We start from the raw sequence: 26,823 nt of genomic DNA on the forward strand, positions 1-26,823 counted from the left end.
TGGCAAAGAGCTGGCCAACTTCTCCCACAGCGAATTAATCCCTTTCCCTTCCCTTGTAGACATTTCATTAAGACCTGAGTTTCCCGTAGGGACTCACAGGTTCCAAGCTCACACAAACTGCTGAATAAAAATATGAATGGATTGCACGGAGTACACAATACCACTACTGGGGCGTGGGGGGGAGGAAAAAAGAATTTTAAATAGTTTTAATTGATTTTTAGAGAGAGAGGAAGGGAGAGGGATAGAGAGATAGCAACATCGATGAGACAGGAACATCATCGATGGGCTGCCTCCTGCACGCCCCTAACTGGGGATCGAGCCTGCAACCCGGGCATGTGTCCTGACCAGGAATCAGAGCAGTAATCTCTTGATTTCTGAATCGATATTCAACTGCTGGGCCACAGCAGCCGGGTGAAAGAAAAAAAAAAAAGAATTTTAAAAAAATGGATGCCCCTGGGTATTTATTCTTCACACAAAAATCTGTGAACCATGTTCCCATAGCAGCTTTATCTGTAATAGCTCAAATCTGAAATGAGCCGTGTCCCTTATCAGCCACTGGATAAGGAAACTGGTACACCGATATAAGGAAATACCGCTCAGCAAGGAGAAGGAATGAACAATTGATACAAGCGACAACTTGAATGGATCTCAAGGGCATTAGGTAGAGCGACAAAAGCCAATTTCAAAGGGTTGCACGGTGTACGATTCCCATTGATATAACGTTCTCCAGGTGACAAAGTTAGCGATGGAGAACAGACAAGCCACCGCTGGGTAGGGTTTGGGTGAGGGGCGATGATTTAGGGGTACCACGGGAGTGTCTTTGTGAGAAGGAACAGCTCTGTATACGGACTGTGGTGCTGGACGCTCAAACCCTCACATTCGATAACATTCCCTAGAGCTCTGAGTGCTGAAGACATGAGTCAGGCCTGAAATGGGTTACATAACAGGAATACCAATTCCCGGCCTTCAGGACGGACTATAGTTACCTCAGATGTCACTGGGGGAAGCTGGTGCCGGGTTCAAAGGAACACTCTGTTCTATTCTTTTGCAACTTCTTAAAAACGATTTCAAATAAAAACTTACAATTTAAAATTGCTGGCAGGCCCGATTTGGCTCAGTGGATAGAGCGTCGGCCTGCAGACCAAAGGGTCCCGGGTTCGGTTCCGGTCAAGGGCGGGTATCTGAGTGGCAGGCTCCTCCCCGGCCCGGGCCCTGGTCCGGGCACCTGCAGGAGGCAACCAATCGATGTGTTTCTCTCACATCAATGTTTCTCTCCGTCTCTCCCTCTCTCTAAATATCAATGGGAAAATATCCTCGGGCGAAGAGTAACAAAACAACAACAATTAAAAAAATTAAATTGCTGGCAGTGAGTTTGTGTACCCAGAGAAGTCATTTTGCAATATCTGGTAAAGCGTAAAATGAGGGTATGGCCCTAGCCAGTTTGGCTCACTGGATAGAGCGTCGGCCTGCGGACCGAAGGGTCCCAGGTTCAATTCTGCTCAAGGGCATGTACCTAAGTCGCAGGCTCCTCCCTGGCCCGGGCCCCAGTCAGGGCTCATGCAGGAGGCAACCGATCGCTGTGTTTCTCTCACATCGATATATATCTGTTTTCCCTCTCTCTTCCATTCTCCCTAAAAGTCAATGGGAAAATACCCTCAGGTGAGGGTTAAAATGAGGGCATGGCCTGGCCCAGCGATTTCCATCCCGGGCAGAAGATCTGTAGCCTCAGAGCTGCGCCCGAGAAGACACGTGCAAGGACATGGTTGCAGCGTCGGGAGTGGTCATCAAAATTGGGAACAGCCATCGGTAAAAAAACAACGGTGGCAAATTCTAACCACCGGATGCCACGGAGCGAGGAAAATGAATGCGCTAACTCCACACTGTTTACATGGGATCTCAGATCTCGAGGGTAAAACGCACGTGACGTGCCTGGCCGGTGTGGCTCAGTGGGTTGGAGCATTGCTGTGCACAGCAAGAGGTGACCGGTTAGATTCCCAGTCAGGTCAGGGCACCTCGAGGAAGCAAGCAACCAATGTTTCTCTCACATCGATGTTTCTCTCTCTCTCTCTCTCTCTCTCTCTGTCTCAAATCACTTAAAAAAGAAAAAGAAAAGCCCTAATCAGATTGGCTCAGTGGGTAGAGCATTGGCCTGCGGACTGAGGGGTCCCAGGTTCGATTCCGGCCAAGGGCATGTACCTTGGTTGCAGGCACATACTCAGTAGGGGGTGTGCAGGAGGCAGCTGATCGATGTTTCTCTCTCATCAATGTTTCTAACTCTCTATATCTCTCCCTTCCTCTCTGTAAAAAATCAATAAAATATATTTTAAAAAAAGAAAGAAAAAGAAAAGAAAGAAAGAAAGAAAAGCAGCCCGGCCTGTGTGACTCAGTGGTTGAGCATCAGCCTACAAACCAGGAGGTCACGGTTCTATTCCCAGTCAGGGCACACGCCGAGGTTGCAGACTTGCTCCCCAGTGTGGGGCGTGCAGGAGGCAGCCGATCAATGATTCTCCCTCATTGACGTTTTTCTCTCTCTCTCTCTCTCCCTCTCCCATCCTCTCTGAAATATATAAAAGAAAAGCAATCAGGAGGCTTGGAAAACCTAGGCAATGTGTCCAAGAGTGCTTGTACCTTCTCTGCGCTTGTCCGTGTGTTTTCCTGTCTGTGGATCTGGTCCACAAGCTCTCATACAGGCTCACCGAAGCCTGCCTCTGTTCTGAAGGCTTCCTGAACGTGAGCTCAGATCATCTTCTCAGTCCCCCTCTGTCATGTTATTAGCCTCATTTCACAGATGAAGAAACTGAGGCACAGACTGGTCGAGAGTCATGCCCAGACCTGGCTGGTTTAGCTCAGTGGATAGAGTGTCAGCCTGCAGACCGAAGGGTCCCAGGGTCGATTCCCGTCAAGGGCACATGCCTGGGGTTGCAGGCTCGGTCCAACGTGCAGGAGGCAGCCGATCAATGATTCTCTCTCATCATTGATGTTTCTCTTTCTTCCTCTCCCAAATCAATAAAAAAAAATATTTTTTTCAGAGTCTTGCCCAATGTCACACATTAAACAAAGGGGAAGATCCGGTGGAAACCCAGCCACCAGGCCCCAGAGCCCACGCACTGAACCGTGTCCTGAACCGTGTCCGCCGTGTCTGGTTTACTCCATAATTAAGTACGGAAATCACGGACCTGAGACCAGAATGCCTTGCTCAGCAGGGCCAGGCACCTTCGCTCCCTGGGAGGCAGACCACAGGATTACGCCCGGGACAGCGTGTCTGGGACCCAGGGTGAGAGGCAGGGGGTTAACAGAGGGCACAGGCCCGAAGCAGGACTTAGAGGCGAAGGGTCCGCCAACGCCACCGGCCGGGACTGCTGGCTGGCCTGAGCCGGCCGCTCTGTGGGCCTGAGTCCGAGAAACAGGCCTGCTTCCGAGCCCCCTTGCTCTCTTTTTGAAACAAGCAAAGGGATAATGTTAGAAGGTACCCCGTCTGAGCTTGGACACCTATTCGTGTGAGCCAGCACATTCCAGGACCTGCTGGCAATGCCATCTAGAGGCCTGGGGGTGGGGGTGGGGGTGGGGGTTGAAATCACGGTGAGAGGTGAAGGCCCTGCCCCAGACAGCGCACAGCCAGGAATTCCAGAAAGAGCCAAATGCAACACAAATATTTACCAGGGACACCGCGGAGACCAGACAGATGCTGTGTCCTCATGCCGCTAGCGGTCAGTCCGGTGGAGGTGATGGTGTGGGGAACACCGACAAAGGGAACAGCATGAGCGAGGGCTCAGAGGTGGGAAAGACCCAGGGATGCTGTAGGTGTGGAAAAAGTCCGGGTGGCAGAAGAAAGGAGGCAGGGCTGAGGGAGGGAGATAGGAGCCGGGGCTGGGGAAGCAGGCAGGGGGGAAGCCACCACGGGCTGGGAGGGGGCCCTGGGGGGTTTCCAGCAGAGCAGCAGGAGCAAAGGGGGCACCGTGAGCTTCTGGCTGTGGCGTCCATTATGGATGTGACTCATTCACTCCGTTGACAGGCTTACTCCTGACCAGGCCCTGTGCTGGGCGATGCTGGGGGCCCAGCGATGAACCTGAGCCCACTCCCTGCCCCCTCTGGTCGGGGAACAGGCACCCTACGTGGTCGGCCTTCTGATGTCCCCAGCAAAGACACCCACGTTCGCCCTCACTGGTTTGGCTCAGTGGATAGAGCATCGGCCTGTGGACTGAAAAGTCCCGGGTTCGATTCCGGTCAAGGGCACAGGCCTAGGGTTGTGGGCTTGACCCCCAGTGGGGAGCGGGGAGGCAGCCGATCAATGGTTCTTTCTCATCACTGATGTTTCTCTCTCTCTTTCCCTCTCCCTTCCTCTCTGAAATCAATAAAATATATTGAAAAAAATTAAAAATAAAGAAACCATGGTGTTTTGGTAGGTGTTCTCTTATAATCTCCCCAGCTGAGGCTATGAGGATAGGGTTTTCATGGATTCTAGAGAGGGAGAGGGAGAGGGAGAGAAACATGGATGTCAGAAACAAGCATGGGTTGGTTGCCTCCTGTCCACACCCCAACCAGGGATCGAACCCTCAACCCTTTTGTGCACATGATGCTCTAACTAACTGAGCCACACCGGCCAGGGTGAGAGTGCAGCCATGTTAAACCCTTTGCACACAGAGATCAAAAGGGAGTCATTTTCAGATGAACATAAAGGGTCCATGAGGTCTGATTCTGAAACTTTAAGCCTAGAATTAAAGGTGGGGCAGGAGGCGGAGATGGGTGGGGCTGCTCCAGGGCAGAGGGCTCCCTTCTGGCCGGTGCGTGCAGGACCTCCTGGGTGCATGGCAGGGACCTGACACCAGGTGCCTCCCTCTCCTTGTTCCTTTTGGCACCCATTGGGGGAGACACTTGCCAATGAAGCATCGCAAATGGTGGGGGGCTGGACGGGTCTCCTTAGGGATGGGAGCCAGGTGCAGGTTCCTAAAAACAGATCTCAAATTTCTGGCCAGCAGCCCCATCAGCCTGTGCATGATCCAGTCCTTTAAGGAATGCTGGGGCCGCTACCCCTGTGAGCCTGTCTTCCGCTTGCATCAGAGTCCAGCTCTGTTTTCCAAGAGAAGCAGATAATTGTCATTCAAGTTCAGCGGAGGGGTGGGGCGGGTGGTGTGGCACATGGGACTTCCCAGGGCCCTCCTTTGGGCAGCCCAGGATCTGGGACGACGCGGCCATGGGCCTCCCCGGTAATCTGTAGCGGGGCCTCCTTTATCGACCCCAGGTCCGGTGCTGGTTGGCACAGCAGCTCTAGGGGAATGGGCGGGGCGGGTAGCCTCTGTCAACTTCCTCCATCGGCCGTCGGGGAAGACAGGTGTGACATGCGGAGCAGCGGCAGCCACTTTGGGGCGAGAGGAGCCCAGCACCCCCATGACCACGGCGGGGCCGGATGGGAGACCCTGGTTCCCTGAGGGTTTGGAGCCACCCAACCTTGGGACTTTTTGTTTGGGTGACTGTACACTTTTCCTTATTGTGTAAGTCTAGGTTTGTGTTTTCTGTCCTTGTGGCTGAAAGGATCCCATGAAGTATCTGTGTGTGTGTGTGTGAGTGTGTGTGAGTGTGCATGTGTGTGTGAGTGTGTAGGCAGCGGACTCATCAGGAGAGAACAGAAAGATGCCCGGAGGCAGCCTCTCAGAGAAGCTTGAATTGAATCTTAAAGCATGAGGAGGAGTTGGCAGGTGGCGTGGGGATGGGGTTTCGGAGGGAACGGCGCATACAAAGACAGAGGCGTGGGCTTGTTCCAGGAAGTGTATTTGGATGGAGCGGGATACACAGCAGGCCACACAGCAGTGAGATAAGGCCGGGAAGGAGGGCCTGGGCCTCCCAGGGAGGCTGAGGGGCGGGAACCTGATCCTGGGGCGGGGTCAGCTCTGGGACCCTCCTGTGGCTGAGTGGGCGAGGGGTGAGGGCCAAGCCATCAGGGAGGGGCCAAGGCTGAGGAGGCTGAAAGCCAGGGGTCAGGGAGTCGGCCCAGCCGTGGGCTACACAGTCTTCAAGGCATCGCTGGTCCCACAAAAGGCAGAGAAAGGTCTCGAGGGACCCCCACACCCCATAAAGCAGCAGAAACGGGCCCAGAGCAGCAGCTGTGGGATGCAGGATGCTGGAGTGGCCCCAACCCGGCGCAGCGAGGCCGGTCCACCGACGAAGGCAGGGACACGGCGGACCCCTCCCCCCAGGAGGGAGGCGGCCCCTAAGCTAGCTGACCCTGTGAGTGCCCCCACTGAACACCAGGAGCAAGTCCCTGGAGGGGGACAGAGACCAGGGACCACACACCCGGAGGCTGGAAGCTAAGCAGCAGATAGGGGCCTGGGTAGCAAAGTGGGAAGGGCTGCCTCATCCCACTTCCCTAGGAGGCCACTGTATTGTCCTCAGAGGAGGTGGATTGTGATGCTTCCCCGTCCTCCCAGCAGCTGCATCCGTAGGAGCCCAGATGCCACCTTCTGGGAGGATCACAGGTGCTGGGCATCCAGCCGGGGCAGCTCCGGGGGCTGTTCAGGGACCTTCTTTTCTGAAGCAACTGCTTCCTTCTGGTCCCCGGCTGGAGCTGGGACAGGAGCGTCATCTAGAGAGGAAGGGAGGGAAGGTAGCATTAGACACCCTCACCCCGCCCCCCTCCCTCAGACCCAGGGGTCCAGGCCCCGGCCCCTCCCACCACCTGGGTGCAGGGCCAGCACCTGTGTTGTGGGGCTGGAACATGAGCTGTCCCTCGGGGCCAGGGGCTGGGGCATTGTGGCCTTGCTGCTGCTGCTGCTGCTGCTGCTGCTGCTGCTGCTGTTTCCTCTGTTCCATTTGCAGAACCGCCTGTGGAGGGGGGAGGGTGGATGGGGACGTTACACAGGCAAGAGGCTGTGAGTCTCCCCATCCTGCCACGTGCTCGTAGTCCCTTCTCTATGGGGCTTAGTTCTTCCTCACTGACAGTTGGGTTGAATAATAACGACCCCGTGCAGCCTCGCTTGTCATGGCCTGGGTTGCACCTCGGGAGAGAAAAGCCCTCTGAACTCTTACTGTTACCTGCCCTGGTCCCCGCTTTTCCCACTTTCGCCCTCTCACACCCCTGCCCTTATCCAACATGGCAGCCGCAGAGGCGTCAGGGCGGGACTTCCGCCCTCACTCAAGATGGCGGCCACCATATGCGGGCCAATCGGTGATTACACAGGGACCACAGGCTGCCCAGCTTCCGGGCACCCAGGCCCAGGGGTTGGAGGGCGGCGGCCGGAGGCATCACCTGCTGCAGCTCTCGCTTCTGGGCCTCCAGGCGGCCCTGGGAGCGCCCCAGAGCCTCGGTCTCCTGGCTGAGGCGCTGCGCCTGGGCGTTCAGCTGGGCCTCCCGGGCCGCCAGCTCCTCCTCGAAACGCCTCAGCTCCTCCTCAGTGTAGGCGGGGTGCATCTCCACCGTCTGCGGACAGATGGACGGGATGAGCCGTGAGCAGGGACTCCAGCGCCGGCCACCCCATCGGAGGGCTCTGCAGGTGGTGGAGGAGGTGGGGAGGCCCGCCCGGGGTGGGGGTTAGGTAAGGAGCGGGAGCGGGACCGGGACCGGGAGGGGCATGGAGACCAGGGAGGGCGGAGGACAGAGGGGCTGTGTGTGTGTGTGGGGGGGGGGGGGGGGGGGGGGGGGCACACAGACAGAGGGAGGGGCCTGCCGGGGCGGGAGGCGGGGGCCGAGCAGCGGCCTCGGGCTGGGAGAGACACGGCGGGGACCTTACCTCCCAGCCCTCCCCGGTGTCCCCGAAGTCCTTCCGCTGGGTGGACGCGAGGAACTCCTCCAGGGTCACGAGACGGTCCTGGTTGGTGTCCACCTGGGGAGCCAGGAAGGGTCAGCCACAGAGCTGTGCCCCCCGGCCCCCGCCCCCCTCCAGGGCCGGGGCCCCCCTCACATTCTTCATCACGTGCTCCCGCATGCGCAGCCGCTCCTCCTCCATCTCCCGCATGTCATCCTCCTCATTCTTCGGGTCATACACCTTCTCCAGCTGCAGAGGCCAGCGGGAGGCGGGACAGGTTGAGGTCCGGGGTAACCTCTTTCCCAAGCCGCTCCACCTCCCCACCCAAGCTGACCCCCATTAGCCCTTGGGGCACCCTGACATTCTTTTTTTAAATATGTTTTATTGATTTTTTACAGAGAGGAAGGGAGAGAGATGGAGAGTTAGAAACATCGATGAGAGAGAAACATCGATCAGCTGCCTCCTGCACACCTCCCACCAGGGATGTGCCCGAAACCCAGGTACATGCCCTTGACCAGAATCGAACCCGGGACCTTTCAGTCCACAGGCCGACACTCTATCCACTGAGCCAAACCGGTTAGGGCATCACCCTGACATTCTTGGCAGCCTTTTTTCACTCTTTGCCCCTGGGGCTGCTGGGAGTTGTAGTTTTCCCTGAACTTACCCCCTGGGGGGGCTAAGGAAGGACCACGTGGCTGATCTGGGCATCCCCTGCAGCCAGGGCTTCCCGGACACTTACCTCCTTGGTGAAGAGGGCCTCCAGCTCCTGCTCATCCAGGACACCATCGCTGTTGATATCTGAGGGGAGACGACATATCTTAGGGGACTGAGGATGGGGTGGGTCAGGTCCCCGAGGGACCAGCTGGAGAAGGAATCTGGGCTGATACGGGATCTGTTTTATTTAGACGGGTAACAGGTCTCCAATGGTAGAATGGTGGCCTCCAGCGTTAGTGCCCCCCAGGCCTGCTGCTAGGACAGTCCATTCCCTTCTAACCAGGGTCCCAAGAATGGAGCAGATGAAGGTGGGACCGTTCTTGGGACCGCTGTCATGCAGGATGCCTTGATCCCTAGCACCTGGTGACATGGGCCAGGATCAACCCCTCTATGCACAGGATCCTGGGGTTTCGGGGGCCTCTGCCTCCCAGAGAGCCAGGCCAGGGCCAACTCCAGGTGCCAGAAGAGCCGGTCCCTGCCAATCCCGCTCATACAGCGCATGGGCTATGCTCACTGCTCCACCTCCTCTGCTCAGGTCAGTACCCACACTCATCCTGCTGAGGTGGCCAGAACCCCTGACCCTGAAAAACCAGTGGTTAATTTTTAGTTCACGTCTAACTTGACTCTGCCTGTGGTTTCCAGAACATCATTCTCTCCTCTCCACCTCCCCCTCTTTCCCTTGCTGGCTTCCTCGTCCTCCTGACGTCTACACCTTGGTACATCCACGGGCTCAGGCCCGGGGCCTCGTCTCTTGTCTAGTGTTCAGATCTGTTCAATAAGGGAGCCGCTAGCCACACGGGCTGTTAAGTTTAAAAAGATTAATATTAAATAAGATAAAAATTTCAGTTTATTGCCCTGGCCGGGTTGCTCAGTTGGTGAGAGTGTCATCCTGATACACCAAGGTTGCGGGTTTGATCCCTGGGTAGGGCACACACAGAAACCATTGAATGCATAAATATGTGGAACAACAAATCAGCGTTTCTCTCTCTCTCTTTCTTAATTCAATAAATAAAAATTTTTTTTTTGATCTTTTTTTTTTAAAATATATTTTATTGATTTTTTACAGAGAGGAAGGGAGAGAGATAGAGAGTTAGAAACATGGATGAGAGAGAAACATCGATCAGCTGCCTCCTGCACATCTCCCACTGGGGATGTGCCCGCAACCCAGGTACATGCCCTTGACCGGAATCGAACCCGGGACCCCTCAGTCCGCAGGCCGACGCTCTATCCACTGAGCCAAACCGGTTTCGGCAATAAATAAAAATTTAAACAAAAATTCAGCTTACCAGCCTACTTGCTACAAGTGAAATGCTGAATAGCCATATGTGACTGGTGCATTTTCCATCATTACAAAGAGAGTGCTATTTAAAAAAAATTATTGATTTTTAGAGAGAGGAAGGGAGAGGGAGAGGGAGAGAAACATCAATGTGAGAGCGAGACAGTGATCAGCTGCCTCCTGCATGCCCTCTACTGGGGATGTGCCCACAACACAGGCATGTGCCCTGACTGGGGAATGGAACTGGCAACCTTTGATGCGTAGGATGACCCCTAACCAACTGAGCCACAACGGCCAGGGCACAAAGCGAGTGCTCCTGGCCGGCACTTTCTTAGATGTTTCCTCCAGTCCCTCAGCTTTCGATGCCAGCCATAAGCTGCCTCCACACCTGAGTATCCAACTGTCTACTCTTCATCTCCATGCACATGTCTACCAGCCATCTCCAATGTAACAGAAACCCCGTTCCCAATCTGCCCTGCCAAACATGCTTGCTCTTTCCATTCAGTTTTTCCAGTTTCTCAGGCCAAATACCTTGGAGTCACCCTTGACCCCTTTGTTCCTTCATAACTCTAATCCGGTCCATCTGCAAGTCGTACTAGCTTGACCTGCAAGATGAATCCAGAAACTGATCACCCTTCCTTCCTTCCGGTGGTCCAGCCACCAGCATCTCGTGCTCTCTAACTAGGCTCCTGGCTTTGGCCCTCACACCTACAGTCTGTCCTTGACACGGCAGCCAGATGGAGTCTGCCAACCTTTAAGGCAGAGGGTGTCGGTCCGCTGCTCAAAGCCTTTTTGTGGCGTCACATGACACAATAAAGTCCAAATTCCTTACCCTGGCTGTGACCTTGGATAGACCAAGCTCACTCTTCTTGTGCTTGCTGTTCCCTCCACCTACAATGCTCTTCCCGCAAATCTCTGCAAGCCGCAGCCCCTCAATCACTGAGGTCTTTGTGCAAATCTCAACTCTCTAGAACTGTGCGGTCCAACACAGCAGTCACTAGCCACATGGGGCCAATTAATTCCAATCAATAACCATCTAATTAAAATCTCATTTCCTCAACATTATGTCACAAAAAGACAAATACTGTATGATTTTACTTATTTGAGGTAGCTAGAGTAGTCAAATTCAGAGACAGAAATAAGAATAGAAGGTGCCAGAAGCTGGGGGGAGGGGTAATGGGAAGTTATCTATGTATATAAAAGGCTAAGTGACTGGTCAGTAGCTATGACACGCACTGACCACCAGGGGGCATAAGCTCAATGCAGGAGCTGCTGAGCGACAGCAACTTTGCAGAGTGCCCTCTCGTACTCTGGGACCCCTCGGGGGATGTTGGACTGCGGGTTTCGGCCCGATCCCCACAGGCCAGGCCGAGGGCCCCAACAGTGCACAAATCTGTGCACCGGGCCTCCGGTTGATTAATAATGAGTTTCGGTTTCACAAGGACCAGTTACACAGCAATGGGAATGTACTTAACATACTGAACTGGACACTTAAAGATAGCTGAGAAGGGAAATTTTATGTTACGTGTGTTTTACCAGACTCACAAGTCTTAAAAAATTTACCGGACTCTAAGGACACAATTCCTTCGTTGTAAGAGCCACATTTCAAGTGCTGCATGGTCACGTGGGGCTGGTGGCTGCTGTACAAAGACCATTTGAACATAGAGTATTTCCATTGGTGTGGAAGGTTCTACTAGACAATGCTGGTCTAGAAAACCTTCCCCGACCAGGCTACCAAAAATTGTCTTTCTAGGCTTTTAATCCTGTGGTCCTCATTTCCAAAGGTCAGAGCCTCAGAATTCAGCCTGGGTCTTAGGACACCCTCCCCACCTTACCATGCAGTATGAAGAAGGTCTTGGGGTTAAACCTGTTGGGGTCCAATCCATCCAGCTCCTCCCACACCTCCTTCAACTGGGCTTGGCTGCCCTGTGGAGGTAAGAGCGAGGGGCTCATGAGTAAGAAGTCTAGGTCCTATGGGATAAAGCTAGAGAACCCTTTATGCTCCCATCTCTCAGTCATTCCCCTCAAGCAAGAAAACTACAACTCCCAGAAGCCCCTGGGCAGAGGTAGGTACATTAAAAGGGACTCTTGCCTCGGGGTCTGCTGGGAGTGGTAGTTTTTCAGCTACATTCTTGCTTTATGGAACTTAGGGAATTAGACATGGGGGCGGGGGGAACGATGGGGAAGGTGGGTACGAATAATGGTCCTTACAGGCACATTGACTTTAGGGTGCTCTCGGTGCCGTCGCTGTTGCTCTTCCAGCTTCCTCTCTGCCTCCTTTCGCTGCTCCTCTCCCAGCGACTCCAGGTAACGGCGTCTCTCATGTTCCTTGAGCATCTCGTAGCGTTTGAACTCTTCATGATGGGCTGCATCGTACTGGGCAAGGTCACGGGTGGCCTGGGGAAAGGCAGACAGTCACTCTCGTCTCACCTCTACGTCCAGGGTCAAATGCCAGCACCAAATGCCCAACCTCCAAGGCCTTTGACTCTGAACCTGGCCCAACCTCCACCCTGCCCTGGGTCGCATGTCCTGACCTCACAGCACTTGGTCTCTGACCCACTCTGGTCCCATAACACAGCCTCTTTGTTCAAAAGAGATGAGGAGGGTTACTTTAACTCACCTCTTCCAGGTCCCCCACAATGTCAAGATCTTGGAGGAATAAGTAATAAAAACCCCCACATAAGGTGTATTGAATATGAAAAGCAGCATAGCTTGGGGGTAAGGAAGATGAGGTCTCTAATTATTTTGCTCAGAATTCAAATCCAGGCTCTGCTGTGTGAACAAATCCCACTAACTGTGTGATCTTGGGCAACTAACTCAGCCTCTCTGTGCCTCAATTTCTACCTCTGGGAAAATGGAGATAATAATACTACACTGAGTTGAATAGGTTCTCCCCCACACAAAAAAATTCATGTCCAGCCCTAGGTAGTTTGACTCAGTGGATAGAGTATCAGCCTGCAGACTGAAGGGCCCCAGGTTCGATTCCAGTTAAAGGCACATGCCGGTGGGGTCAAGCAGGGAGCATGCAGGTGGCAGCCAATCAATGATTCTTTCTCATCATTGATGTTTCTCTCTCTCTCTCTCTCTCTCTCTCTCTCTCTCCGCCTCTCCCTCCATTCTTCTCTGAAATCAATAAAAATATATTGGAAAAACAAAACAAAACTCATGTCCACCCAGAACCTCAGAACGTGACCTTATGTGGAAGTAGGATCTCTGCAGATGTCATCAGTTAAAACGAGGTCCTACTGGATTAGGATGGGCCCTAAATCCGATGATTGGCTTCTTTATAAGGAAGCTACAGAAAAGTCCCAGAGAGACCTGGGGAGAACGCCGTGGAGGCAGAGACGGGAGTGATGTGTCTGCAAGCCAAGGAATGCTGGCAGCCTCCAGACGCTGGAAGAGCAAGGAGCAGGTTTCTCCCGACAGCCTCTGAAGAGAGCACAGCCCTGCCAAAACCTTGGCTTTGGCCAAGTGATATCAGTTTTGGACGTCTGGCCTCCAGAACTGTGAGAGGACACATATCTGCTGTTTTAAGCCACCAAGTCTGTAGCAATGTGTTAGGGCAGCCTCAGGAAGACCCTTCTCGACCTCGGGCCTACACTGAATAATACATTCATGTTAAGCGACTACGCTTGTGGTTGTTATACGGAAGCAATAGGAAGCTAATGCAGCTGTCGTGTGGGGAATAGACGGTATAGCTGGGGTTCTCATCCTGGGACCAAGGTCATTTTTTGGTTGTCACAACTAAGGGAGGCCTCCTGGGATCTAGTGGACATAGGCCAGGGATGTGGCTAAACATCATACAATGCACGAACAGCCCCCACAACAAAGAATCATCCAGCCCCAAATGTCAAGAGGGCTGAGCTGGGAAACCCTGCTGGCGAGCATGGGAGGCAGAAGCATGGCGCTCGGTGAGGAAGCAGCGATGAGAGGCAGCCGACAGGAATTGAGACCAAGGGAGTGACAGTGGGGCTGGAGCAAAGCAGACAGTTTCTCGAATGTTCTGGAAACAAGTGGCAAAAACAGCCAAGGGCTGGGCTGGACACAAATAGCCACTGCTATTATCTTTGCGGCCACTAGATGGCGCTCCAGGCGGCCAGGAAAGCAGGGCCCAGGCCAGGCTGCGGGGTGGATTCTGTCCCCACAGGAGGGCAGTGAGCAGGGAGAGGCAGGGGCAACCCTCCCACACTTGGCCTTTGCAATGGGCGGGGCTGCAGGTCCCGTTTCTCAGAGGAGGATGTACGTGTTCCGGTGGCTGCTGTGACATTACCATCGACTTGGTGGCTTAAAACAATACACATTTATCATCCTACAGGCTGGAGGCCAGAGGCCTGAAATGAGTTCCACTGGCCTGGAGGTGTCGGCAGGGCTGTGCTCCCTCCAGAGACTAGAGGAGAACCTGTTTCTTTGCCTTTCCCAGCTTCTAGAGCCAGATTCCGGGAGCCTCTGGCTTCAGGGGTCACACAGCTGCCGAGACCTGTACTCAAATCTCCTTCCGCCTCCCTCTTTCAAGGGCCCTTGCGATGAGATCTGGGGCCACCTGGGTGACTCAGGTTCATCCCACCAGCTCAAGACCCTCAACTTAGTCACGTCTGCAAAATCCCTTCTGCCTGAAATGGTCACACATCCACAGGTTCCACGGAAGAGGGTGCGACATCCTGTTTTGTTTTTCTAAAGAATGATGAGAGAGAATCATTGATCGGCTGCCTCCTGCACGACCCACACTGGGGATCGAGCCCACAACCCGGGCCTGTGCCCTGACCGGGAATTGAACCGTGAACTCCCGGTTCAGAGGTGACACCGAGCCACACCAGGTGGCCTTTTAAAATATATATATATTTTAAAATTTGATTTCAGAGAGAAGGGAGAAGGAGAGATAGAAACATCGATGATGAGAGAGAATCATTGAACAGCTGCTTCTTGCAGGCCCCACACTGGGATCGAGCCTGCAAGCTGGGCGTGTGCCCTGACTAGGAATTGAACTGGGGACCTTGATTAATAGGTCAAAGCTCAACCACTGAGCCACGTCAGGCGGGCTTTAAAGGTTTTTGAATTGAGTTGAGAGAGAGAGAGAGAGAGAAACATCTTTTGTCTGCCTGCCCTCCACCAGGGATCAAAACTGAAACCCAGGCATGTGCCCTGACCAGGAATCAAACTGGCAACCCTTCAGTGCCCAGGACGACGCCAACCAACTGAGCAACACCAGCAGGGCGGGTGGCACATCTTTGGTGAGGGCCATTACTCTGCCTACCACAAGGGCACAAAGGAACAGCCCCCACCCCAAGTCACATGGGAAAGACAAAGCTGAGGAGGGATTTGAAACCAGGTCTTGGTGGAACTGAGCCCCTGCTGCCTACACCTCTGCTCTCCTGCAGAGACTCTGGGAAGGGTTTTTAGACACCACCAGGCCCTCTTCAGCTGCCGACCTCAGAGAACGCCAGGCAGAGGTGAGCGGGCTTGTGTCCCGGGCTCTGCTCCCCTCTCCCCCTCCGCAAAGCTCCCTCAGGCCTCTGCTGTCGCTCCCCGATCACGCTACCGTCTGGATCAGCAGCTCCAGGTCTCGGGCCTCGAACGTGTGCTGATTCTGAGGATCCAGGTGTTCAAACTGCTTCAGGAGGCTCAGGTGATCCAACTGTACATCTGGATGAGGGGAAAGAAGGGAAGAAACCCGACTCATAGAATGTTCTTGCTTTTAAAATCCCTAACCTGGGCCAGATGTGCTTTAAATGAGGTCACAGAAGGCTCTGAGGAAATCCAGAGGGCAGCCTGATTGAACGGGGGGGTAGGGGGTGGGGGGGGGGTAATCAGGAGGACTTCCTGGAGGAGGTGATGCCACAACCGAGAGTCATGCTTTCGACAATAATAACCATGACAACAACTAACATGTAGGAGTACTTAAAATATGCCAGGCCCGGCACTAAACACATTAACTATATTAATGCATTAACTTCTCACAAGTATCTTACAACAGAGGTTCTATGGTCTCTCCCATGTTATGGATACAAAAACTGAGGCCCCGAGAGGGGAAGTGGCCTGTCTCAGCCACCATCTAGGAACTGGCAGAGCGAGGATTAGACCCAGCCGCTGGGCTCTGGAGCACATGCGCTCAACCGGTTACGGGTTGAATTGTGGGCCCTAAAATTCATCGGTTGATGTCCTAACCCGTGACCCCAGGATGTGACCCTATTTGGAGAGAAGGCTTTTACAGAGGCGAGGAAGTGATGGTGAGGTCATTAGCGTGGACTCAGATCCAGTCTGACTGGTAGCCTTAAAAAAAAAAAAGAACATCCGGACACAGAGGCAGGATGTGAAAGGACACAGGACGAAGGTGGCCGTTTACAAGCCTGTGACAGAGACCGGAACACATCCTCCCTCCTCCCCCCCAGGGCCAGCCCTGCCCACACCGTGACCTGACTTCTGGCCTCCACACCTGTGACAGCAGGTGACTGTGGTTTAGTCTGCGGTAGCTGATGACAAGCCTAGGAAAGTGTGCAACTCCCCATGGAGGGCCTGCCAGAGGGCAGGGCAGGGCAGGGCTCGGGCAGGAGGGCAGCGCACACTCAGTCACTGAACTCTCGTCTCCCAGGCCTCCCAGGGGCCCAGATGTGAATCAGGCCCGGCCGGCCGGCCCCCCAGTGTGCCCGGGGCCAGCAGGGGGTGGAAGACACAGCCAGGCGGCCCGAATACAGGCGCCCCGTGTGCCCTGGAGGCAGCATGGCCAGAGGAGGGACAGGCGCTCAGGAGCTGAAACTCACGATTCATTCTCACGCCCCAGATGCGGCACCGCGGCCACAGCAGGGGCCAGATGGCGACAGAATCCGCCCGCAGAGCACCCAGCCCAGAGGCCCAGAGCAGGTGTTTAAGGGACAAACACGGGGCCACGAAGGACTCACACAGAGGCTCCTTCGTGTACGACGGTCAGGGCAGCACTTTCTGAGGGGCCACACGGCTGGGCAGATGTGTGTTATTTTAAGCCACTGAGTGTGTGTAATTTGTGACAGTGGCCACAGGGAATGAACACGGGTGCTGACAGGGTCCCACTGGCTGCCCCTTGGGAAAGAAGGAACGGGGAGAACGGGGGGGGGGGGCGGGGGGGGGGGCGGGCAGCAGAGATCCAAGCGGGACCGAGTGAAGAGGGAAGTGAAGTGGCCGATTCGGGAGCTATTTTGAGTTGTCGAAGGGACAAAGCCTAGAGCAGCGGTTCTCAACCTGTGGGTCGCGACCCCTTTGCGACCCTTTCACAGGGGTCGCCTAAGACCATCGGAAAACACATATATGTTGCTTTTGTGATTACTTACTATGCTTTAATTATGTTCAATTTGTAACACTGAAATTGGGGGTCACCACAACCTGAGGAACTGTATTAAAGGTTGAGAACTACTGGTCTAGAGCGTGGTGCCTGGGACATAGCAAGCAGAGTGTCGCCAGGAGACATTTCTCTCGTGAGTGACGGGGGCTCTCATTGACCAGAAAGCGGAGCGGGCTCTGACCCTGTAATAATGAGCCAGCAGGGCAGAGAGGGCGTGGCGGTCACGCAGAGGAGGCCGGGGACCGAGCCTGTCTGCTCACCTTCCCGCACCAGCACACAGTAGGACTCTCAAGACCTGTTTGGTCTACGGATAAACGGAGTCAGACAGAAATAAAAACTAAGGCCAGCCCTCCCACGGACCCTCAGCATCATCCACTAACGCACAGAACCCCCGTCTGTAACACAGGAGCCTCCCGGGGTGTCAGGAGATGAAAGAAGCTGGAGGTGAATCGCAATAAAGAAGTCATGTCCTGCCCGGCTGGTGTGGCTCAGTGGTTGAGCGTCCACCCAGGAACCAAGAGGTCGCCGGTTCGATTCCTGGTCAGAGCACATACCCAGTTGTGGGCTTGATCCCCTGGGGGGGGGGGGGGGGCATGCAAAAGGCAGCCGATTGATGCCTTCCTTTCTCATCAATGTTTCTATTTCTCTATCTCTCTCCCTTCCTCTCTGAAATAAATAAAAATATATTTAAAAAAAATATATATATATATAGTGTAACCTGCTACATGTCCTGAGCCGGTCTCGGGGCTGTTGCTATGTAGGCAGATGTCACTGTTCTGAGGCCAATCACACTGGAATATGTGGGCGTCAGGGACATGGTGGCCGCAAGGAACTGGCAAATGTGCACTGAAGGCGAGTGGAGCAAATGCTAACAATCGAGGATCTGGGTTAAGGGTTTTCAGGAGATGTTTGCTGCTTTTCTTGCAACTTTTTGTAAGTTTGAAGTTACATCAAAAAATTTTGTTTTTGTTTTTGGTGAGTCCTCACCCAAGGATATTTTCTCCATTCGTTTTAGAGAGGGTGGGAAGGAGGAAGGGAGGGGCAGAGAAAGAGAGAGAGGAGAGAGAAAGAAACATCGATGAGCCGAACCCGTTTGGCTCAGTGGATAGAGAGTCGGCCTGCGGACTGAAGGGTCCCAGGTTCGATTCCGGTCAAGGGCATGTGCCTGGGTTGCGGACACATCCCCAGTGGGGGGCGTGCAGGAGGCAGCTGATCGACCTCTCTCATCGATGTTTCTAACTCTCTATCCCTCTCCCTCTTCTCTGTGAAAAATCAATAAAATATATTTAAAAAAAAAAAAAGAAACATCGATGTGAGAGAGACACCTTAACTGGTTGCTTCCTGCACATGCCCCAACCAGGGCCTGGGATCAAACCTGCCCTTGACCGGGAATCGGAACCTGCAACCCTTCGGCGCTTGGGCCAATGCTCTAACCCCGTGGTCGGCAAACTGCGGCTCGCGAGCCACATGCGGCTCTTTGGCCCCTTGAGTGTGGCTCTTCCTAAGCCTTAGGAGTACCCTAATGAAGTTAATAACAATGTACCTACCTATATAGTTCAAGTTTAAAAAATTTGGCTCTCAAAAGAAATTTCAATCGTTGTACTGTTGATATTGGCTCTGTTGACTAATGAGTTTGCCGGCCACTGCTCTAACCACAGCAGCCAGGGCTGAAGTTACATCAAAATTTTAAACGACCATGATTTCAAAAACATAAGAATAAAACCCCCAAACAGAAAAACAACCAGCCAATAACAGTTATTGTTCTAGGAAGAATATTCTATCAGTCTCCCATGCACTTGATCAGGAGGCCCCACCTACCTAGTACAAAACCATCTGGAAGCACAGGAGGGAGGTGGCCCTGCCCTGCTGGCCCCACAGCTGCTCACTGGCCTCTTGCTCCCCAGCCCCAGCCCCACCCCTGCTCACTGGGCCCTGCCCCCCAGCCCCACCCCTGCTCACTGGGCCCTGCCCTCCAGCCCCACCCCTGCTCACTGGGCCCTGCCCTCCAGCCCCACCCCTGCTCACTGGGTCCTGCCCCCCAGCCCCACCCCTGCTCACTGGGCCCTGCCCCCCAGCCCCACCCCTGCTCACTGGGCCCTGCCCTCCAGCCCCACCCCTGCTCACTGGGTCCTGCCCCCCAGCCCCACCCCTGCTCACTGGGCCCTGCCCCCCAGCCCCACCCCTGCTCACTGGGTCCTGCCCCCCAGCCCCACCCCTGCTCACTGGGCCCTGCCCCCCAGCCCCACCCCTGCTCACTGGGTCCTGCCCCCCAACCCCACCCCTGCTTACTGGGCTCCTGCTCTGCGTCCATCTTGGCCTTGAGCAGCATCCGAAGCCGGGACACTTCCTGCCGCTTGAGCTCGTCCAACTTGGTGCGGACATGATGACTGACAAAGTCCAGCTCCCGGCTCAGCTTCCCGCTCTGGCCGGAGAGTGAGGGGACACTGGTGAGGCTGGAGGCCCGGGACGGGGCACTGTCTCTGGCCTCCCTGGAACCTTCCACAAGCTCTCTCAGGCCTCCGAGGGCTCCACAGAGGCCCTGAGACAAGGTCCCAGCTCCTCAGCTTGGCCTTTGAGGCCCTGCCCATTCCTGTGGCCCCACCTCCAGTCACTCATCCAATCATACTCGGTTCCAGCCACTCTCACTGGGTGTAGGTCCCCAAGCTCAAGGCCCTTTGCCACCTCAGGGCCTTTGCACACGCTGGGCCCTCTGCTGGGGAAGCTCTCCCACCACTGCTTCCCAAGCCTAACCAGACCCTCCTGTCCTGCAGGCGCAAAGCAGATGGCACCTCCCTTGGGAAGAATCCCCCCAACAACCCTCTGGGCCCTGCCACATACACACACACACACACACACATACATGCACGCACACACATACATACACACACACACACACACACACATACACACACACTGTGCGGAGCAGGAGGCCTTCGCCGAGCTGCCTCCATTACCACTTAGGATTATGTCTGTTTCTCAATCCGAGCCCCCAGGGCTCTCCAAAGACCCCAGGACAGAATTCCTGGGCTTGCCCTAGCCCGTGGTTCTGAACCTTCCTAATGCCGTGACCCTTTAATACAGTTTCTCGCCGAAACCGGTTTGGCTCAGTGGATAGAGCGTCGGCCTGCGGACTGAAAGGTCCCAGGTTCGATTCCGGTCAAGGGCATGTACCTTGGTTGCGGGCACATCCCCAGTAGGGGGTGTGCATGAGGCAGCTGGTCGATGTTTCTCTCTCATCGATGTTTCTAACTCTCTATCTTTCTCCCTTCCTCTCTGTAAAAAATCAATAAAATATATTTAAAAAAAAAAAATACAGTTTCTCATGTTGTGGTGACCCCCAATTTCATTGTTACAAATTGGACATAATTAAAGCATAGTGATTCATCACAAAAACAATATGTAATTATATATGTGTTTTCTGATGGTCTTAGTGCGACCCCTGTGAAAGGGTCGTTCGACCCCCAAAGGGGTCGAGAGCCACAGATTGAGAACCGCTGCCCTAGCCTGTTTGGCTCAGTGGATAGAGCCTCGGCCTGCGGACTGAAGGGTCCCAGGTTTGATTCCCGGTCAGGGCACATGCCTGGGTCGTGGGCTTGATCCCCAGTAGGAGGCAGCTGATCAATGGTTCTCTCTCATCATTGATGTTTCTCTCTTTCCCTCTGCCTTCTTCTCTAAAATTATATTAAAAAAAAAAAAAAAAAAAAAAGAATTCCCGGGCTCCGCACTCACCTACTGCCCCAGCCCCGTCCGCTGGTCTCTGTCAGTTATAAGGAACCGCCAGCAGCTAACGTACCGGAAGCTTGGTTTGCACACACAGTTCCTCCTGTCTCCATCTGAAATGCCAGGGCCCCATCCCTCCCCACCCATTTCACCTTCTGTACCACGACATCCCCCCCCAGAATCCACCCTCACCCGGTGTCCTTCCCTAGAGGCGACCTCTCGCTTGTCAGACCGGACGGGCCCTCTTTGGGGCCTCCCCAGGGCCCCCGCCTAAACCACCGCTCAGATCTCAGATGGTTTCCTGTCACTCATGACTCAGTGGGTCCCGGAGCCCTCAGCACAGTCTCTGAGCCAAGCTCCGCGCGGGGCCCTCTGGGCCTGTCCTCTAGGTCTGCCCACACCCCCATGTTCCAGGCGAACCAAGTGAGGCCCAGGACAGGCCTCTTGTCCAAGGCCCCTCAGTGAGGCTGGGCGGCCAGGGTGCAACCCCAGGGCCAGCCCCCTCCCTGCATGACCGGTCCCTCCACCCCCGTTCCCTGCTGGGCCTCACGAGGGGCTCAGACGGCCCTAACCCCCTAACCCTAACCGCCACCGATGATGACATTTCCCGCAGGCTCCCGACGTGCCTGGCGCGGCCCTTGGGGAAATCATCGCTGATTTGCACAACCACCCTCACAACGGAGAGGGTGTTACCAGCCTCCGTTTGCTGAGAAGGAAAGCGAGGCACACGGGGTGCAGCACGGACCCCGGGAGCGCAGGCGGGGCTGGGCTTGGAACCCGGCACCGGCCCGCCCTGAACCTGCCCGCCCAGTGGCCTCTGTTTCTGACTTCGCTTCTCAGTGGTGCAACTTGGGGCAAGCCCAGGGGCCTCTTGTGCCTCAGTTTCCCCAGATGGGCAGTGGGAGGGGTTGGGCTCAGCTGTCTCTGCTGTTACGTGTTTCTCCTCAGGGGCAGAGTGGACAAGGACAGACAAGGGCCCTGGGAATGCTGGGAGGTTTTTGGGGGGGAGCAGGGTTGCTTCCCCACCAGTTCCAGGTCCTGGGGGCCTCTCCTGGGCCCAGGTTTTGGAGAACTTGGGATGTCTCCTCTAGAAGGGACATTTTATTTTTTATTTTTTAATATATTTTATTGATTTTTTACAGAGAGGAAGGGAGAGGGATAGAGAGTTAGAAATATCAATGAGAGAGAAACATCAATCAGCTGCCTCCTGCGCACCCTCTACTGGGGATGTGCCCGCAACCCAGGTACATGCCCTTGACTGGAATCGAACCTGGGACCCTTCAGTCCACAGGCTGATGCTCTATCCACTGAGCCAAACCGGTTAGGGCTAAAAGGGACTTTTAAAAAATATATAGATTTTTATTGACTTCCAAGAGAAGGGAGAGGGAGAGAGAAACATCAGTGATGAGAGAGAATCACTGATCGGCTGCCTCCTGCACGCCCACACTGGGGATCAAGCCCGAAACCCGGGCATGTGCCCTGACCAGGAATCGAACTGTGACCTCCTGGTTCATAGTTTGACGCTCAACCACTGAGCCACACCGGGCAGAGGGGACATTCAGACAGCACCCAGGGAGGGAGTGTGTGTGGTGGGATGGGGAGACAGAGCGGGGCAGGGACTTGGGGCGCTGCCAGGGTGATGGGACAGGGCGTGGGCTTTGGGCTCAGGGGGTGAGACCCGGGCCCACAGAAGGACAAACCCTGCGCTCAGGACCTCAGCATTCTCTTCTGTGAGGTGGAGATAATCAGGGCTGATCCTTCTCAGGCAGAAAGCGCTGTGCTCAGTGCTGAGCGTGCACACACGCTAAGGACGCCACTGTGGCTGTCAAAACCCTGTGCAAGTCTGACCTGGGACCATCCACCCTGGAACCCCCAGGGCAGGTTCTGTGATACCCCATTTTACAGATGGGGAAACTGAGGCACGACAAGGGGCGGTCACATAGCTGATAAGTGGCAGAGCTGAGACATCTGCCCTGGGGCTTAACCACACCCTCTGTGTTCCCCAAGTCCCTTCCCAGGTGTGTGACCCGGAGAAGCGATTTCTCCCCTTGCCAGGACTGGAGCCACGTGGCCCTTTAAGGAACCCGGTCCTTCCCCAAACTCTGCCTCTGAGCCCATGTCCCCTCCTGCCCCCCGCGCCCAGCCGCACCTTGATATCCTCAGCGTTGGCGGCCTGCAGCTTCTCTCGGAAGTGCCCGTCCGTCTCCAGCACGTTAATGACCTCCTGGAGGTAGCGGTGATAGTACAGACCTGTGTCCTGCGGAGACAAAGCGGAACAGAGCAGCTCAGTCCCCGCCTGAAGGGGGGGCCCAGACCCCGCTCCCCGAGGCATCTGTGGAGGGACCTAGAGAACCCCCACTTGGAGCTGGGGGCTCGCCCCCTGGATCAAGGCTCTGCAGCCAGCAGACGGGTCCTAACCCCCATCTGCTCTGTAACCCAGGAACCTGCTGACCTCCAGGCCACAGCTCTCACCTCTGCCCAGGTCTGTCGTGGAGACAAAATGTGTCACAAGGGCCAACACAAGCCCAACACCGCTCACAGGGTGGGGCTTACCCAGCAGACACACTGGTACTTGTCGGCGAGCAGAGTTCATTCATTCATTCATTCATTCATTCAATTAGCATCCACTGAGCCCCTACCACGTGGCAGGTGCTGCTCTAGGGGATACAGCAAGTGAACAAGACAGACTGAAGCTCTGGGCTCCTGGCCTCACTGCTCAGAGCTGCGCAGAAAAGAAAATGAGACACACAGCCTGGCCCGATGATAAGGATGCAGAAGACACTCCGCCTGCTCTGGCTCTCACTACATCAGCTGAGGAGCACACAGTAGGTGCTTAATACAAGGTGAGCGAATCCCCCAGCTATGCCACTGTGGGTGCACTCGTTCCTACTGTTGCTAAAACAAAGTATCACAAAGTAAGTGGCCTAGAGCAACACACAGTTTATTCTCTCAGCGTCTGGAGGTCAGAGAGCAACATGGGTTGGCGGGGCTCAGCGGGTTCCCCAGGCCCCAGGGGAGAGCGTTTCCTTGTTTTCCCGCTCCCATGAGCTGCCTGCACTCCTTCGCCCATGGCCCCGCTCACTCTGACATCTCACACCATCACAGCCTCTGACGCTGACCTTCCTGCCTCCCTCTTAGAGCAGCGGTTCTCAACCTGTGGGTCGCGACCCCTTTGGGGGTCGAACGGCCCTTTCACAGGGGTCGCCTAAGACCATCGGAAAACACATATACAATTACATATTGTTTTTGTGATTAATCACTATGCTTTAATTATGTTCAATTTGTAACAATAAAAAGACATCCTGCATATCAGATATTTACATTATGATTCGTAACAGTAGTAAAATTACAGTTATGAAGTAGCAACGAAAATAACTTTATGGTTGGGGGTCACCACAACAGGAGGAACTGTATTAAAGGGTCGAGGCATTAGGAAGGTTGAGAACCACTGTCTTAGAGGGACCCTGGGCTCACCTACATGACCCAGAATAACGCTTCCATCTCAAGATGCCAACTCAGTCACACCCGGGGACACCCTTTTGCCGCAGGAGGTGATATATTCCCAGGTTCAAGGGATTAGGGAGGGGACATCTTTGGGGACCATTTTTCAGCCACACACAGTGGGTTGAAATCTTGTTAGGTAGGACTGCCATGATGCCTCAGTGTCCTGTGTTTGTACTTGCCAAGTCTGGCAATCTTAGTCCCTGAACAAGTTCCTTAATCCCTCTGTGCCTCAGTTTCCCCATCCACCTGTTGTTGTTGATGTTTATAACATTCGGTGCTTTTCACTAGTCTCCGTGTAAAGGCATTCTCTATCATGGCCCACAGGGCCCCGTGGGACCCGCCTCGTCCCGTCCCCTTTCTTGCTCAGTCAGCTCCAGCCACACTGGCTTCTTCCGCCCAGGCTGCTGCCTGGGATCTGAGGTTCCGCCCTCAACTTCAGATCTCAGCTCAATGGCCATCACCCCTCCTGTCCACTCCCAGGAGCCCAGCGAGCTTGGCTGGCCTGCGACGGGACTGGGCTTGCGTTAGGGCTGTGCTTGGCTCATAGAAGATGCTCAAGAAACATGTGGAGCCCCAACTGGTTTGGCTCAGTGGATAGAGCTTCGGCCTGCGGACTCAAGGGTCCCAGGTTCGATTCCGGTCAAGGGCATGTACCTTGGTTGCGGGCACATCCCAAGTGGGGAGTGTGTAGGAGGCAGCTGATCGATGTTTCTCTCTCATGGATGTTTCTAACTCTCTATCCCTCTCCCTTCCTCTCTGTAAAAATAATCAATAAAAAATATTTTAAAAGAAATGTGTGGAATGAATGAGGGAAAGGGTGCCCTTCTGTCTCTGCAGAGATTTCTCCGGGCAGAGGCCTAAGTCACTGGGTGGGGACCTGCCACACAGGAGCCTGGCACAGTCTGTCCCAGAGATAGTGACGTGCCCGTCACTAGTGGGAGGATCCTCCCTAGTGGGAGGATTCCGGTCATAAATCAGGACGCTGGCCTTGAGGAAATCTTTCAAGTTCCAAGTACCAAATGCTCTAAGACCAGTGGTTCTCAACCTTCTGGCCCTTTAAATACAGTTCCTCCTGTTGTGACCCAACCATAAAATTATTTCCGTTGTTACTTCATAACTGTCATGTTGCTACTGTTATGAATCATCATGTAAATATCTGATATGCAGGATGGTCTTAGGCGACCCCTGTGAAAGGGCCGTTCGACCGCCAAAGGGGTCGCGACCCACAGGTTGAGAACCGCAGCCCTAAGACCAAAGGTTTCCTAGCGTTGGATAAAAACCTACTGGAATTACCTAACCGGGCGGTTCATAAGCCTCTTTGTCATTTGAACTACAACTCCCAGGAGCTCCAGGAAGTGAGAACTGACCAGTTAGCTAACAACACAACACCTGTGTAAGGTGCTACTGGGAAATGTAGTTCTTTTGTTCAAATTCCTGCTTGAGGAGAGGGGCGTCTTAAAAAATAAAATAAATTAAAAACACTCCCCCAAACAGAGAGGTTTAGGGGTGTGTGTAGAGGTGGGGTGTTGGGGGGCGGGGCGGGAGCTGATGCCGACTTTTCACTTAACATCTGGCCTCATTTCCCACAGTTCAGACTCAGGGACTGGGACATCTGCTCCCTCCGCCCGCGCCCCCCGCCACCCCCCATCGCCCCAGTTTGTCATCAAGTCAAAGCCCGGGGACGACAGAGAATGGCCGGCAAACTCCCAGCTTTGTCCGTGGGGGCAGTACCGCCTCCCCCCCCCCCCCCCCCCCCCCCCCGGGGCCAGGCGTCCGCGGGACTGCAGCCCCTCCCCCCCCCCGCCCCCTGCGAACACCGGGCTGGGGAGCAGGACAGGGCCACTCACGGGGCTCTCGGTCGCGGGGCTCCCCTCCTTGGGCGCCCCCCGCTCCAGGGGCACGGCCAGGGCAGCGCGGAGCAGCAGCAGCGGTGGCAGCAGCAGGAGGAGGGCTGCGCGGGGCCCGGCGGGAGGCATGGCGGCGTGACCTGTGCGGGCGGAGAGTGGAGAATGTCTGTCCCAAGCCGCCTCCTTCCCTGGACCCAGAGGTCAGGCCCGCAGCGCCGCACGCTCTTCTTCCTTCCAAGAGGCAAGAATCAAAGCGTCTCGTTTCCCGGGACCCAACATCCCGGAACGAGCCTCCGGCCTTTCCTTCCTCAGACCCAAGCGTCCGAGCTCCCTGCACCCTCTTCGCTCACTCACTCAGGAACCCGGGATTTCAGGTCTGGGTCGATCCAAGCCCCCAGCCCCCTTTTATCCTGGGACCTCGGAGAGCTGGTGCCCAGCCCGTCTTCCTCCGGATCTCAGCCTCCAGCCCCTCTAGTCCCCCACCGCCCCTCCTTCCTGGGACCCAGGCGTCTAGAGACCCTGGCTCCTCACCTCTCCTTCGCTGCAGAGGGCGTTCTCCCGGGCTGGGACCTCCTTTGCGTTCTAGGCGATTTCCCCCCAGGCCACGCCCACTTTCCCCGCCGAAGACCCGCCTCTCGCTATCTGATTGGTCCACGCTGGCTCCCGCCCGCTCGGTTCTTGCCTCGTGGCCCCGCCCCTTGTCGAAGTCGCTCGCCT

At 55.0% G+C, this 26,823-nt stretch overlaps 1 protein-coding gene across 3 annotated transcripts; it reads right to left on the minus strand.

Annotated features, from left to right (window-relative positions):
- Positions 1 to 5,750: 5,750 nt before the first annotated feature.
- On the minus strand, positions 5,751 to 26,736 carry NUCB1 (nucleobindin 1). 3 transcript variants are annotated; one of them, XM_070402124.1, is made up of 13 exons: positions 26,638 to 26,736; positions 26,107 to 26,246; positions 22,905 to 23,012; positions 19,325 to 19,457; positions 15,263 to 15,366; positions 11,938 to 12,123; positions 11,562 to 11,652; positions 8,476 to 8,534; positions 7,893 to 7,985; positions 7,722 to 7,814; positions 7,241 to 7,411; positions 6,690 to 6,816; positions 5,751 to 6,577 (listed from the first exon to the last, which is right to left on the minus strand). In XM_070402124.1, the coding sequence occupies exons 2-13, from the start codon at positions 26,233 to 26,235 to the stop codon at positions 6,465 to 6,467; spliced, it is 1,407 nt and encodes a 468-aa protein (XP_070258225.1). In that variant the 5' UTR covers positions 26,236 to 26,246; positions 26,638 to 26,736; the 3' UTR covers positions 5,751 to 6,464. The 3 variants fall into 3 exon arrangements, with proteins under 3 accessions (XP_070258225.1, XP_070258224.1, XP_070258226.1); XM_070402123.1 differs by having other exon boundaries at positions 26,107 to 26,337; positions 26,638 to 26,700; XM_070402125.1 differs by lacking the exon at positions 26,638 to 26,736 and adding an exon at positions 26,461 to 26,560.
- Between the last annotated feature and the right edge of the window lie 87 nt (positions 26,737 to 26,823).

The sequence above is a fragment of the Myotis yumanensis genome, unplaced genomic scaffold (genome assembly GCF_028538775.1).
Source record: "Myotis yumanensis isolate MYYU_CA2020_CCGP unplaced genomic scaffold, mMyoYum1.0.hap1 SCAF_23, whole genome shotgun sequence".
Classification (NCBI taxonomy): domain Eukaryota; kingdom Metazoa; phylum Chordata; class Mammalia; order Chiroptera; family Vespertilionidae; genus Myotis; species Myotis yumanensis.

Bases quoted from the DNA above. Each gene is read 5' to 3' on its own strand.
- NUCB1 (XM_070402124.1), bottom strand. From the start codon at position 26,235: ATGCCTCCCGCCGGGCCCCGCGCAGCCCTCCTCCTGCTGCTGCCACCG. The intron at 6,817-7,240 runs GTGATGCCTCCG...CCCCCTCCACAG, and splicing joins AGAAGCGAGAGCTGCAGCAG to GCGGTTCTGCAAATGGAACA. The intron at 6,578-6,689 runs GTGCTGGCCCTG...CTTCCTCTCTAG, and splicing joins GTTCCAGCCCCACAACACAG to ATGACGCTCCTGTCCCAGCT.